The sequence below is a fragment of the Callorhinchus milii genome, unplaced genomic scaffold (assembly GCF_018977255.1).
Source record: "Callorhinchus milii isolate IMCB2004 unplaced genomic scaffold, IMCB_Cmil_1.0 Scaffold4, whole genome shotgun sequence".
Lineage (NCBI taxonomy): Eukaryota > Metazoa > Chordata > Chondrichthyes > Chimaeriformes > Callorhinchidae > Callorhinchus > Callorhinchus milii.
The window spans coordinates 66,593,806-66,609,553 of NW_024704745.1; the positions used below are offsets into that span (position 1 = coordinate 66,593,806).

Genomic DNA, 15,748 nt, shown 5'->3' on the forward strand with positions numbered 1-15,748 from the left:
ACAAATACAGAAATCAGTTGATCAAATTCAAGTCTTTAAGCTTATCTATTAAAGAAAAAATCTCTATTGTGTTTCTTTTTTGTGCCCCCTTTTGGAATCAGATCAAAGGTTAGCTGGATCACATCCCCGGACTCAACTTGTAGATAAATGTGAAACACACACACACACACTTCTTCAGATGACCCCAGAGTGGGAAATCATAACCAAGCTGTGATGGTTGGACTAATGCAAAAAGCAGAGGTAGCCAAAGGAATTTCTCTCTTGGCATTTCAATAAACGAGTGTTGAAATTAACAACTTGCATTTATATAGTGGCTTTCACATGGGTAGCATCTCAGACGGTTTAATTGAAATTAAACTAACTTTAAATTAACTTATTTGTTTCCACCTCACATCTCCACCCTTCCCCATAGCATGGCAGAGAATTATGACGAGATTTAATTTTCCAAATACTTAAACGTTATGTTGAAACAGACATCGCGTTTGTCACTTTGAAGCAACTTTGTTGATTTTATAAAAAAATGTCTTGAAGGCCAATATTGTGCCTACCAACCACATTGACATATGTGAAATTGACAATTGTGGGAACATTCATTTAACAGATTTAATATTTTGATCAATGGTACAACTCGTCACATTGAGCACAACATATCACATTAAACAGTCTCAAGTGAATGGTTTTTTTTCTTTTTAATGCTATTTCCAAGTAGCTCAGCTCCCCCAACTTATTTTATGCATTCAAGCAGAGTGAACAATTTTGTCCAAAATAATTTGGAATTGAATCTAAAATCCAATCTACACATTTAACAGTTAATATAAAAAGTATCAAATAATTTTTGCACTATTTGCTGCTATTTAGTAGCTCTATGCCCATAATGGTGAGCAACCAGTTGAGAATGCGCAAATGTACAACATGATTCATAGGTTTTGCAACATGAAACCATCAAAGAAAAGCTCATTTACAACCAAAGAAAAACCTGTTCATAACAAACCTTTATGCTATAATATACACCATTTTGCTCAGGTTACAGCTGCAGAGAATGACTAGTAGCCAGTTAAAATAAACTGATTGTGGAGAACGTGACACAGCAGCAACCTGGGCGATACAGCACAAGCCCTGGACAGCCTTGACAAGATATCAGTCTGACATCCCAACCAAAACTACTGTCATGTCTGAGGTCCTGCATCCCATTGCCTTGAGCTTCTATGCTTAAATACCTTCACACCTTATATACATTATAGAACAATAGAAGAAATTAACCTGAAATAACTTTAACAAGTTACTCTAGTTTACTGAACCACACTTAAGGTAAATAGGTTATCCTGTTTGTAATGAGTAGTTGATGGGAAACCAGTACACTTGACAGCATGAAATGCATCACATGATGAAATTTGACTGCTGGCAGCTTTTTTAAAAAATCTTTACCGCTTTTAATCTCATGTTGAGAGAAATCGAAAAACCTTTGAGAAGTCAACAATTAATGAACAACCGGATTCAGTAATATTGAAACATTGCTGAGGTCCCCTGGGAGTGGTATTATTGTTTAACCATATACCCTGTTCCACTGAGATTGAGAACTGTACTAGGATCAGCAAGACATTTGTACATCAAATTTATTAAATGGTGGATTTTTAATGTTATATAGTGTATATAGTGTATTTTGTAAATTTGTGTTAAAATTAACTGGCTGCAGTTCAGATATTTTAGGGCAAATACTGATACAAAGGAACTTGATTTATTTGTATAAGGATATAAAGTACAAGAAAATCAGATCGATATCTATTTCATATTGCTGCTATATAACCCCCAAAAATTGCTACAAACGTTCAAACAGAATGAATGCATCCAAATCAAATCCCCACCAAATCCAAATTCAGTTCCCCAGCACTGGTTACCCTGTGTTACCCTGTATTTACATCCAAGACATGGCAGTGAGTGCCAGCAGGTCATTCGACTGCAGAGGGCATCACAGTCAAGCCTTAGCAATCTCCACCTGACTGCCACACAGATGCACAACCCATAGTGGGAGTGCTACAAAGCGACCGAGTTCCCATTTCCTGACGCATCCCATTGCAGCACGAGCTACGTCCAGCAAACCCAACAGACATTCAAACCAGGGAGCTCCTGGGCATAAACTATCTGGGTTGCCTCATTATTTGGATTCTTGCCAATTGAACTCACAGAAATCTGCCTGGAGGCAACCACGTGAACATGTTATTAATAAAATAAATGTAATTACAGAGGGCTACTTTGCCCCCAAATTTTACAGTCAATTCACTTTAGAATATATTCTCTGAAGCACTTTGATACGTCCCAACGACGCGATAAGGCGCTATATCAAATGCAAGGATTATTATTATTATAGAGAAAGAAACATTTTAAAAAATTAATCTTGTTCTACATGAGAAGGGTAGACGGTGCAAGTCGGAAATTTGAACTGTATGAAACTGCACCAAAATACCCCAAAACTTGTAACATGTTACATACACTTCCCAATACATACCACAGGTCTTTTACATTTCCTTGATGTACATTTTTAAAAATGCTACAAAGTAACTGATTATACATAAACAGGCTGTTTGCACATAGGAGAAAGTACTCACAAAACAATGCAAAAAGGTAGAAAAGAAAATGGATCACAGGCGTTCATTTATGCAAAACCACACTTACAGGATTGGTTATGCACCAAGAAAATCTACGATTTATTCAAGGAAAAGTCCAGGTGAATGAAAATGTTACAAATGAGGGAACAAGTAGCTAAATCAGTTTGACTCGTAAGGGATAAACTCATATGGCAGCAACTGGCTAACATTTTTTGCCCCTCAATTTGTGGCACTTTTGTGCAAGTTAAAATGCTTTACCCATAACAATGCAGTTAAATGTGGCAGAACTGTCCAAGGAACTGAGAGTCTTTGGTGAGATTTATTCCATATCTACGCATTAAAACCCTTAACTTCTTTTTGAGTTTAAAAATGGTTTTGTGCAAAATAAAACGCATAACCAAATTTACAAATGGGGAAACAAGTAGTTGAGTCAAAGCTAAATCCACATTCACACGGTACACAATATCACATCACAGAAATCTTTACGGGTACCGAATTCTTGGATTGAGACCTATCATTCTTTGAGCTATTGTGCTTTTACACAGTGCAGCTATATTAATGGGAAACTGACTACCCTCTCCCTCGTGCTTCTTTTCCATTGAATCAACATTCTTCCATCTCCTCAAGACATAGAAATAATGGTGAATTTTCAGATTCTATTCCTATTCGTGATGAGCAATGATCGGCAGCTTTCGCATACTGTTGATAGGAAAGCCGGTCAGATTGTTTGTTACATTTGTGCACGCACATTTCATTGTGATACACTAAATATCACTAGATATTTCATTGTGATACACTAGATATCAGGTCATGTGAAACACAGAACACAGGAATACAAAGTCAGGTTGCCTCCCTCATCTACATACTGTACAAGTAAACAGAACCAGAACTAATTGCCGTAGAAGCATGCATGACAATTACAAAGCATAATTTCTGTGCGCTGCTCAGTGCACCATTCTCATTCAAGTCACTGGTGCTTGCTTGCTATTAAAGAATAATTCACACTCTTGAATTTGTTATTGCTCAAACATGAGGATGTATTTATTTTATGATTACCTCGGAGATCGAAATGGTCAAAACTTGAAAACACATGGGCGGGGGAGAACAAAGAAATATATTCAAGAGATAGAGGCAGTGTTCAGTTTTGCCAGGAAGGAGACAAGATTGCATTTTGTACTTAAAATGGCACCAATTCATTTATGTTGGCCTTCCTACAAAATACAAGTACAGTATATGTGCAAATCCTGCAAAAATTCATTTAAATACTACCAATTTCCAGTGCACCCATTTAAAAACAAAGGAAGATTGGTCCTCAATTACTGCAGTGTTCTGTAATGCACCCTTTATTTAGGGCAGACTAAGGAAAGAGAATACAGTACTGTAATATATAAGTTATACACACGTCTTCAAATCAAACTTTCGATATATGGGCCATCAAGAAGGATACAAGTCTCAAGCAATTCTGCTGCGGGACTCAATCCTTGCAGCTTCTCTTAGAATACATGTAAAAATATGGCATTCTGACAAATCAGTAAAGAAAAATCTTAACTAACCGATGCAATGGACCACTTTGGTCACTGCTGTCTTAAATGGTCATAATTTCTGGTCGGCTCACAGAACTAGACAGAAAAGTATCTGCAATTTAAAATAAACAAAGTAGCTGAATGTAATTTCAATGTGAGAGGGCTGGTCTCAAGGTTTTGATTAAATGAAATGTCTTGTTCAATTTTTCCATTGAACTTTGAAATCTTGAAACAGTGAGCACAGTGAGCCCAAGAGAGTTGATGTAAATCAGCAAAAGAGCCAGACAAGATGTGAAGCTTAGGACTTGATAAAAAAAATGCATTTCAAGGATAAACTAGAGTTTTTTTTTATAAAGCGGCTGGTTTGGGGGTGGGGGGGAGGGGGGAAGAAATGCACACCACATTTGTATAGGAAATTAACACATCAAGGTATTCAGGCTACAGCGATTTTCAACTGGATAGGAACACAGTTTGGTCCATTTAGGCTGGTCTCATTGTATCTCATGAGGACTTTTAAATTGACTCCATCACCCAATGTTTTGCCATATTTAATCAATGTAAAAAAAACTAGAACACAGCAGCTCTCCTAGTTCCACTAGCTACTTTTATTTTATTTTAAATTGAGTCTCATAAATTAGCTGACCTATACAATCGTCTTAATGAACACGTTTGCTGGCTTCTAAAGAAAAACATTTTGTTTTACTAAGTACAAATATTTTTTTCAGTAGTTTCGACATACAACCTGTACACAGTCCGGCAGAAAGGATTTTACACCTTTTCAAAAGGTTTGGCCATCAAGTTTTGTTCATGTATCATTTATATTTTAAAAACGAGTAATGTGCACATCTTTGTGCTGAGAACTGACATCCTGATTAAGTTTGCATTTTGGAACCCTGAACAAACAGCACAGTATTAAAATATGCAGTCTTTTTTTTTGTCTGTGCATTGCGATTTGTTGATCAACTGCGCACCACTGCAAATGTCAAACTCAAAATGCCCCAAATGGTGTATTTACAATTAATCTAAAAAGTTTTTATGTTTGAAATAAGACCATGCAAAAACATAAACTAGAGTGTTGGTTTTTAACTAATGTCCCAGTTTACCCTGGTGATCATTATTAAATAATTCACGCTCTTGAATTTGTTATTGCTCAAACATGAGGATGTAGTAGTGCGACAGTTCAGGTGTTATGATTTTTGTTTTTTTAAAAAAAAGTAAATCCCTTTGAAGCCTTCATGCAGAATTTACGTGAGTTAATTTTGGTATCCAAAATGATGACTTGATTCAAAGTTTCCTAAAACTACTCTCGACACCAAACAATGACAAACTGGCATTTTAGAGTCAAAGAAAATTGCTTCGGGGAAGATGGGGGAAAGAGAAAGAAGGGTTGAGGGAAGAAAGTTGCCGCATTGGCAATCCAGTTTCAGTCTTTCACAACACTTTTCATATTTACAGAAAGTAAGGCAATTAATTGGTTACAATCCCTAAAATTCACTGTTTGGGAAGCAAAAATATATACTTCTTTATTCTGAACAGCAGGCAGTACAAAAGAAAATCTGAAGTATTGTATACTACGTGATCACTGCCTGAAATGGAAAAAGAAAAATTAAGATTGGAAAGTTACAATTTGGTGTTGTCTTTAGGTCACAAACAAACACATAGGCTTGAAAAAAAATAAAGCTAATTTCAGCCATAAACATTTACAGCTGTGCATTTTGTCTACAGTGATTCCCTCAGAAAAAGGGCTCAAAATATAAGCAATAATAAGACAGTTTCTCTGGCCATTTAGGCAGCTGCATTAAACCAGACATGAAAAAAGGCACTGAAAACTCATTCACTGTGCCCGCTTATCTGCATATTGGAATTCTCTAAAATACACTTATTTTTCATTGTTTTTCTAAAGTAAACGATTAGTTGTATGACAAATCATGAATAAGAAACACTGGCAACTAAAAAGTAATGGGTTCATCCTTGTATCTTACTGTGGTAAGTTTACACCAAATATCCTGAGTCTAAAATCCAAGATGGCAGCCAAAAGTCTTGAAACAAGTACAAAATTCAGTCAACTTTGATTTCCATGCTTTCACAGTGCATTCTTCAGCAAGGTTATTTTGTACTTAAGAGTTTATTTAACACACAGAAGACCACCAACATTCGCCATGAAGTCTTTAAGGTTCTTTAGGAAAGTCATCCTCTGCTTGCGGTCCAAGGTGGGGGGAGTACTGCTTGCAGTAAGATTGTTGAAGGCATCTGCTAATCGCTGATAAATAACTGGATCTTGCTGGCTTGACAAAAGCGTTTCCACTAATTCCGAATATTCAGCCTGTTGAGAGAATATATTAACTGATAATCAGCAACTTTGGATCGAAAGTACACATCAGAAAATCACATCTACCAAAACTGAAATTGGTTAATTTCAAAGGCAGGAACAACAACAACAACTTGCACTTATATATGACCCTCCGCACAAGGTAGCGTTTCAGAGCACTTAACAGTGGTGGAACCTGATTCCAAGCCAGGAAGGGGTGGGGGGGGGTGGGGGAGGGGGGAGGGAGGCAGCCGTAAACACGGTTGAAGAGAAGGATTTCAGGCAGGCCTTGAAAAAAGGGAGAGAGGGGGGAAGGCAGAAGGATTGTGGGAGAGTGTTTCAGAGTTTCAGGTGTAGTGGCTGAAAACACAATCTCCAATGGTGAGGCGGAAGGTGCGAGAGAAGAGCAGGAGGCCGGTGCCAATCGAGGGGAGGTGCCGGGTGGTAGATTGGATAGTGAGGAGGTTGGAGAGGTAGGGAGGTGCCAGAGAGTGATGGGAAGGAAGTGAAGGAAGATAAAGAAAGTAGAATATTGAAGCTCGAGACACTTCACCTGATGCAGACATACTAGCGTGTAGAATGCTTCGCCTGCCGCGTCAGTTAGTTCTGCATTGTGCTTCTGCAATACCAGCATGTCAAAGACGAGCTGCAAAGACAAACAAATTCCGTAAAATGAGACCACAAACGTAGCACAGTAACATCACTATGACTCAAATGTACAGTTCCTCCACAAATAGAGAAGAAACTATCAACAGAAGTCTTGTTAAATCGGCCCCTCTACCGTGGAAATTGTTCTAGTGGAACCCACCTCAGACCCCAGGTTCTTAATCACAATCAGAGTGGTGAAGTGAATCCAAGAAGCTCTCATGCATTTTCCCCAAACCACTTCCTTGCCAGGGAAACCTTGTGTTTCCCACCATTCCAGCCAAGCTTAAAATCTTTATGACTTTGAATCTCATAGAAAAACATCAAACTGCCTGCCAAACGCTCTTGAATAGTGAGGACACCACCTACCCATTCCAGAAACTCACTCAAGGTTAATGCAGCAAAAATTATAATATGTGTACAATATAAAGGTATCAAAATGGTTCCTACAGATTGAATTGTATCAGCAGGTCCACCACCACATTAATTATAAATAATTGGAAAACACAACTCAATTTGTTTTATGGATGAAAGGGCCAAGATAAACAGAGTTCTATCACTATTCCACTCATTAAACAACAAGATTACATTTGTATAACGCCTTTCACGTTGGGAGGACGTCCCAAGGCGCTGGACAGTGTACAGCATTTCAGATCCGAGCTGGGGTCGGGGGGGTAGAAGGGAGGGGAGGAGAAAGGGGTTGGCTGATGGCATGGTCGAAGAGGAGGGTCAGATCAGCAGTGGTCCTGGAGTTGAGGGTGGAGGCAGAAAGATAGAGTTGGGTGTCATCCTCATACATATGCAAGTTGACCCCAAGTCTGTGGATGATGTCACCAAGGGGGAGCATGTAGATATTAAAGAGTAAAGGGTCAACGACAGAGCCCTGGGGGACTCCAGATGTGACAGTGCGGGGGCTGGAGGAGAAACCGTTAGAGGCAACAAAGTGTAGACGGTGAGAGAGATAGGAATCGTACCAGGCAAGGGTAGATCTGTGAAGATTGAGTAAAGCGGAGAGGCGGTGTATGAGGATGGAGTGGTCGACAGTGTCGAAGGCGGCAGAGAGGTCAAGGAGGACAAGGAGGCAGAGGGAGCCCTGATCACAGATGTTCAGAATGCCATTAATGACTTAATATATGTTTCCAGCGCCTTGGGACGTCCTCCCGACGTGAAAGGCGCTCTATAAATGGAATCTTGTTGATGTTGTTGTTTTGTAAGAGGACAATAGAAATAATAGCAATTATTCTTCAAATTCACTCATACAAATTTGTACACTTTTTTGTATGCAATACTGTGGTAACATTAATCATACATTGTGATTGAGTGGATTTCCACAGACCCTGAAACATCTGCAGATACTAAATCTACAGAAAAACACTCTGCTTTAAAAAAAATCCCAGTTCAAGATAAAAGCAGCATTTCTCAGAAAAAAATATATATTGCGCATTTTAGTTCTAAAGTAGCAAACTCCTTTGGCTAATGGTGAACACATTTTCCAATTCTGAAAAACAGTAAATAAATAATTTAATTCCCATTTTGTCAGTTTCATAAATCAAAAAAAATGCAATGTCACTGCTTAAATGATCTTTGATGCAAAGGCACTATAGTAATTACCTCCCATGACATTACTTATAATAATAAAAAAAATCCTTGCATTTGATATAGTGCCTTGTTATGTCTTCGAGATGCCTCAAAGTGCTTCATAGAATATACTGTAAAGTGAATTGACTGTATATTTTGTGGGCAAAATGCTGCAGCTAATTGTGCACAGCAGTCTCACGGATTGAATGACCAAATAATTATTATTTTTAAAAAATAATTTTGGGCATTATTCCCCTGGAAAAGCGATCTGCCAATCAACTAACATCCGACTTCCTACTTACTGCAAGGTAAACAGAGGCGTGTGGAGTAAGGAAACTTGCCCAACATTTTGCCCTGTCCGGGAATCAAACCCAAGTCTCTCGCTTGCAAGGCGAGTTCTCTAACCACTAAGCTACAGGACTCCACTTGCTGATGAATGAAGAAATGTGTGTGTTTGGTTTCTATTTTGTTACAAATGTAGTAATAATAAAAATTCTTGCATTTGATACAACAACAAAATTATATTTATATAGCGTCTTTCACATCGGGAGGATGTCCCAAGGCGCTGGACAGACAGTTATGGATCCGAGCTGAGGGTCGGGGTGGGGGAGGGGGCAGCACAGGAGGGAGATCGAAAGCACGGTCGAAGAGGAAGTTCTTGAGGCGGGTCCCGAAGGTGGCGAGATGGAGGGACTGCGCGATGTAGTTCCAGAGGGTGGGCGCAGAGTGATAGGAGGCCCAACCCCCGATAGTGGGGCGAGCAAGGCAGGGAATGTGAAGCAGGCCAGAACCCGCTGAGCGGAGGGAGCTAACAGGATGGTAGAGGGTTAGGAGGTCGGAGAGGTAGGGGGAAGCAAGAAATGTCTTCAGATGCAAACTGAACACATGCAAAGAGGTGCCAGGTGGAGGAATTGAGGCAGGGAGTTCCAGAGTTTGGTGGCATAGTGGCCGAACACACGCTATTGATGGTGGACTGGAGGGGACGAGGTATGTGCAAAGGCTGGAGCCTGAATATGAAATTGGTATTATAGAAATCTCGAAAAATGAAACAATAGTAACCCCCACCCCTTTTAATTCATCAATTTTCCATCTGTTATTTTACATTTTCCAAGTGAAATGTAGCTATGTGACATTTATAGAGTCTTTCACATCAGGAGGACACTTTAAAGTGTTTCACAAGATTTATTGTACAGTACTGTACATGTAAAATGTATATAAACTGTAAAGTGATTGCATTTTGTTGACTTAACAACAACTTGGATATATATAGCGCCCTCCACACCGGACGGCATCTCAGAGCGCTTAAATTTATTTATTAATTTTCTAAAACAAGAGCAAGCAGGATAAAAGTTAGTTTTAAATTATTACAATATCTTGATTTTTTGGGAACCTATTTTTGAGGGATTGATGGTTTAAATCAACTGCACCAGTGAGCTGAGCTCAGCGTGGAGTTCAAGTTTTGTTTGCTAATTACTCTGCTACAGAGAGGTCATTCAATCTTTCTGAAACGCTGAAAGCTCCATGGTACTAACTTCATCTTTTAATTATTAACTACGAAAAGGACAGATATAAAGATAAATAGCATTAAACTGTAAACAGAAAAAACATTCAATCTTGTCATGCTAACCAAACACTTTCCATCTGGGATCAACTCAAATCACTATTTTAAGACGTTAAATGATAAATGGATGAAGCAAAGGGAATGTTTTCACTTTGGAATCTAAGCCATTAAGCTAAGTACAGAAGTTGTATGGCTAAAGGACAGACAGATGGTAAAGTCCATAATTCTTCCATCCCATGTTCTTGGAGGCTCTATGTACACAAAACCCATACAAAGCTTTAATTGGTGTGCCCAAGCACCGGGGTAGACTATTTAACCCCATCACTCATTCAGAACAACCAATCAAGCCCGCTTGTAGCTGAATCAGTGATATCCCATGACATAAAAGATACCCTTGTTCAGTTTAATTGTACAGGTTATTTCTGCTTCATTGAACAACAATATGCAATTATATGCAGCCCTTCACTTGGGGTAGCATCTCAGAGTAATTCAATCCAAAAGAATACTGTCCAACATGTACATCTACTCACAGTTCATAAAGTTATTACCTTAAGGAAGTGCCTCGTTGCAGCGAATAGTGGTGTTTCGGTTTCTGGTGCCTTAGCACACTGTTCTGCCAAAGGGGTCAGGGCTTCCAAACAGAGCTGTGAAACTTCAGAAGTCATTCTAAATGAAAGAGTCAAGGAAATACGTACAAACTCTAAATCCTATTAGTCTCTTGTGCACAGTTAAAAATAATCATACAGTATACAAAATATTTGTTAGAACCAGTTGCAATTTGTTACATAAAAATAATCCTTACATTCGGTATAGTGACTTTCACCACAGGAGGACATCCTGAAGAGCTTCACAAGATATATTATAAAGTGTACTGAGTGGTTGTTTTGTGGACGAATGTGATAGCAATTTGCACAGCAATTTCCACAAACAACCATGAAGTGAATGACCATTTTTTTTATTTGAGTGATTGTTGGCCAGGAAACCAGGAGAAACTGGTCACATACATCCTGGAAAATAAAAACCTAAATGGGGTAGAGGAGCAAAGGGATCTAGAGGTACACATACACAATTCACTAAAAGTAGCAACGCAGATTAATAACGCCTTAAAAAAGGCAAACAAGGCAATGGGGTTCATTTCTAGAGGGATAGAAATGAAAAGCAGGGAAGTTATGGTAAACTTGTAGAGAACCTTGGTTAGACTACACTTAGAATACTGTGTGCAGTTCTGGTGCCCACATTATAGAAGGGATGCAGAGGCACTGGAGAGGGTGCAAAGGAGATTCACAAGAATGATCCCAGAACTGAACTATCAGGAAAGGCTGAACATGCTTGGACTCTTTTCTCTTGAAAGGAGGAGGGTAAGGGGTGACCTAATAGAGATCTTTAAAATTATGAAAGGTTTTGATAGGGTAGACATAGGGAAGATGTTTCCATTTGTGGGGGAGATCAAAACCAGGGGCCATCAATATAAAATAGTCACAAATACATCAAATAGAGAAGTTAGAAGAAATTTCTTCACACAGAGAGTAGTGGAAATGTGGAACATGCTACCACAAGGAGTTGTTGAAGCAAATAGCATAGATTTATTTAAGGGAAAGCTAGATAGGTACATGAGGGAGAAAGGAATAGAAGGCTATGCTTGAAGACTTAGTGAGGAAGGGCAGGATTTTATAAAACTCTTAAATGTAAGTCAGTCTTAATTTGTAAGCCATTTTATTGCAGTAAGCCATCTTCCAAGACTCAGTTTAAGATTAAAATTCTGCATAATCTTATTTTAAGACAATGTTCTTTAAGGCTAAAACTGCAAAGCATTTTGAGTCTCTGATTTCTTCCCAGCGAACCCCTGCAACATAAAACTTGTAAGGCTAATGGGAGTGAACAGGATCTAGTTTGGCTGTGATGGCTGTAAATATCTTAACAGTTATGGACTCACAAGTGGGGGAAAAAAATGACAAGCAAAAGTGTCGGCGAGTCCCTCAATTTCATTGAACCTCAGCAAAAAACTCAAAATTTGAGGTCAAAAACTTCCCAGAGAATTTCTGCACAGGAATGAAGACAAGAATCCATTATGGCACCTTAATCTCAGCATAAAATTGGATCAACAATAGTCAGGAGCAAAGATATCAATGACTGTGCTGTTCAAATACTCATATGTGGAATTGTGCCCCAACAAAATGCAAACACTGTATAATAGGGCTGAAATTTACAGAACTAAGAATCTCACAGTGGGAAGGATACGAGGTCATTCCAAGTTCTAAAGAGTACATAAGACTCTTAAAAAGATCTTCAGGAAGCTGTGGTATTTTCTCAGGAAAGATCTCACAGATGAAGGTAATTAATTTGTAATATTGATTACATAATGATGGAAACTGTCAAGGCAAAAAAAAGATAGATGTTTACTGATTTCCACATGATGTAAGAAGGCATTTCACAACAAACGAGCAGACAAGATCATTTACCAAGAATACAAGAACGCAAGCTCCATATATTACAGCAGCAGGAAGGTCCCCCAAACAGAGTCACGGATTCCTTTCTCTCCCTCCTCCCCCATACGAGGAATGACATTCCATGACTTCAGCAATGCTTTACAACTCCCAACACAAGAAGCACAATTTAATATTAAATCACTCAAGACTCATTTGAAGTATTGTGTGCAGTTTGGTGCACCAAACCTTAAGAAGGATATATTGGCTTTACCGAGTATGCAGTGTACTCTAATATAATTATATATCATTATATTCCCCCGCTCCAGCTTCTTGCTATATCCTCTGATATTTCTATTTCCCAAGACACAGGAATTAGATGTGACCAGATTATTTTCCCACTGACCTTCCAGTTTTTTTTAATACCACTATTCTTCCCCTCCCAAAAAAATCATAGAATTTTTTTTAGCTTATCTAAATTCCTTGTCTGGTTATCCTGTATTTAGGATGAAGTTACTGTGATTCTAAGTCCAACCAATACACAATACACCTCTTACCTTTAGCAAATCTTGTGACATTAATGGTAGCACAATATTAACTCCATAAAGGACCACATCAGCAGCTGACACCGATTTGTTCCCTGACTGTGCAGGTTCCTGCCCACGGAATACTTCATCTGCCAAAGAAATAATTCAAACAAAAACAAATCTTTAAGTCATCAGTCACCGAAACAACAAACGTACAATAGAAAAGCAACGGAATGTCAGAATTGAACCATCCCTCTGGGGACTTACAATACAAATTAGATTTATACAGCCTTTCACGTCGGGAAGACGTCCCAAGGCACTGGACAGTCAGAGATTTGCACCTGAGTTGGGGATCGAAGCGGCTGTAGGGCAGGGATGATAGCAGAGTGGCCGAAGAGGAGGGGTTTGAGATGTGCCTTGAAGGAGGCAAGGGAGGAAATGAGATGAAGGGAATATGGGATGAAGTTCCAGAGTGTGGGGGCAGAAAGCCCGACCGCCGATGGTGGAGCAGGTCAAGCGGGGACGTGGAGCAGGCCAGAGCCTGCTGAGCAGAGAGGTTGATATGGAGTCAACAGGTCACAGAGCTAGGGAGGGGCAAAGCCGCGGAGGGCCTTGAAGGCGAGGACGAGGATTTTGAACTCTATCCTCGGGGGGGATGGGGAGCCAGTGGAGCCGGGCGAGGGTGAAGGTGATGAGGTCACGGAGCCTGGTGTGGGAGATGACATGAGCTGCAGAGTTCTGGATGATCTGCAGCTTGTGGAAGGAAGAGTTGGGAAGGCCGACAAGCAGGGAGTTGGCGTAGTCAAGCCTAGATGTGATGAGTGTGTGAATGAGGGTTTCGGCGGCCTGAGGGGAGAGACAGTGGCGGAACCGGGCGACTTGGGCACGACTACAGTAAAACTTGCATAAATATTATATTTATAAATTGTATAAACACATGTCGTACATTCACCTGAGTCAACAACAACAACTTGGATTTATATAGCGCCCGCCACAGCGTCTCAAAAGCACTTCACAGTAACGGATCCCGGGGCCGAGCCAGGTGGAGGGTTGGGAAGGTGATCAAAAGCGCGGTCGAAAAGAAAGATCTTCGGCTGAGACCTGAAAATAGGAAGAGAGGGGGCGAGGCGCAGGGAGTGAGGAAGGGAGTTCCAGAGCCTTGGGGCATAGCGGCTGAATGCACGGCCGCCAAGGGTGGAGTGGAGGATTCGGGGGACAAGGAGGAGGCCAGACCCGGTGGAGCGAAGGCAACGGGTACTGTTGTGAGGAGAGATGGGGTCAGAGAGGTAGGGGGGTGCAGAGGAGTGGAGGGATTTGAAGGCAAGAGTGAGGATCTTGAAGTCGATCCTCTCTGGGACAGCTAGTGCAGTCTGGCAAGGACTGGGGTTATCGGGGAGCGGAGTTTGGTGCGGGTAAGAATGTGGGCAGCAGAGTTTTGGATGACCTGGATTTTGTGAATGGTCGTGGAGGGGAGACCGGTGAGGAGGGCGTTTGAATAGTCCAGCCGAGAGGTCACAAAGGCATGGACCAGGGTTTCAGCAGCTTTTGGAGTGAGGTATTGGCGGAGACGGACGATGCGTCAGGGGTGGAAGAAAGCAGTGCTGGTGAGGGACCCGATGTGGGGGAGGAAGGACAATTGGGGGTCGAACCTGACGCCTAAGTTGGTACGGGTTCGGAGAGTTTTAGGGGGAGGTCGGGTAGCTGGAGGAGGTGAGAACCATGTGATTTTGGACGTTGACGAGAGCCAAAGAGTATGGTTTCTGTCTTGAGTCCCATTCAATTTCCTATCAACACTACTTAGATTTCTTTACACTACTCATATTACGCACCTCCTAACTCGTAAAGCTACTCCCCTACCCTCCATTACTCCCACACTTACTGGAGGCCTTGAATCGTGGGAAATACGGTCCTCACCTATCGAAGCATTAGTACTTACCAGCCGGCTGCATTGAATTGTGGGAAACAAACACCACTGCACCACAACTTACCTACTGCGAGGTGTATATTATTGATTACATTGGCTTTTCTATGATTCTACAGTTTGCCTGAAACTTGGACTTTGCACACGTCATATTATATGTTATGGTCCCGATTGATCCTACTTGTGAGTTTTACTATAGTCAATATCAACAGCTACAGTACATACCTGTGTCACTGAAGTCTATAAACTCTTTTGATAGGAGGTTCGTTAAAAGTTCCATTATAAGCAAAAGGTCTTGGTATTGATCTTCTTCTGCCGTTACGTCAACCCGTTTCCTGCCCAAGTTGTTCTTAGAATAAACCTGCAGTAGCGTCAAGCAAGCTTCATACAATTTCATGGCTTTTGACTGAAAAAGTTGGAACAATATTAGATCAGCCGGGGGAATATTTCAACACCTAATATTATACCAAACCTTAATAGCAGATCAATATTAGATCATATCAGGCAATGCTTCAAACCTTAATGTGAACTCTTTCCTGCAACAAGCCTTGACAATTAATTTAAAAAACACAAGAAATGGTTACAAATACGGTATACATCTGGTAAACACTTTAGACATATTGCCTCCTACCTGTGGAAATTAATTTCAAATACAATAG

At 40.3% G+C, this 15,748-nt stretch overlaps 1 protein-coding gene across 1 annotated transcript in view; it reads right to left on the minus strand.

The window, feature by feature from the left end:
- Positions 1-4,716: 4,716 nt before the first annotated feature.
- xpo4 (exportin 4) overlaps positions 4,717-15,748 on the minus strand; it is a 75,680-nt gene continuing 64,648 nt past the window's right edge. Inside the window, exons 18-23 of the mRNA XM_042334188.1 lie at positions 15,315-15,495; positions 13,199-13,317; positions 12,457-12,587; positions 10,767-10,884; positions 6,988-7,080; positions 4,717-6,449 (exon numbers count right to left, since the gene is read on the minus strand). Of these exons, the coding sequence (XP_042190122.1) occupies positions 6,252-6,449; positions 6,988-7,080; positions 10,767-10,884; positions 12,457-12,587; positions 13,199-13,317; positions 15,315-15,495 (840 nt within the window). The 3' untranslated portion in view covers positions 4,717-6,251. The remainder of the gene's footprint in view (positions 6,450-6,987; positions 7,081-10,766; positions 10,885-12,456; positions 12,588-13,198; positions 13,318-15,314; positions 15,496-15,748) is intronic.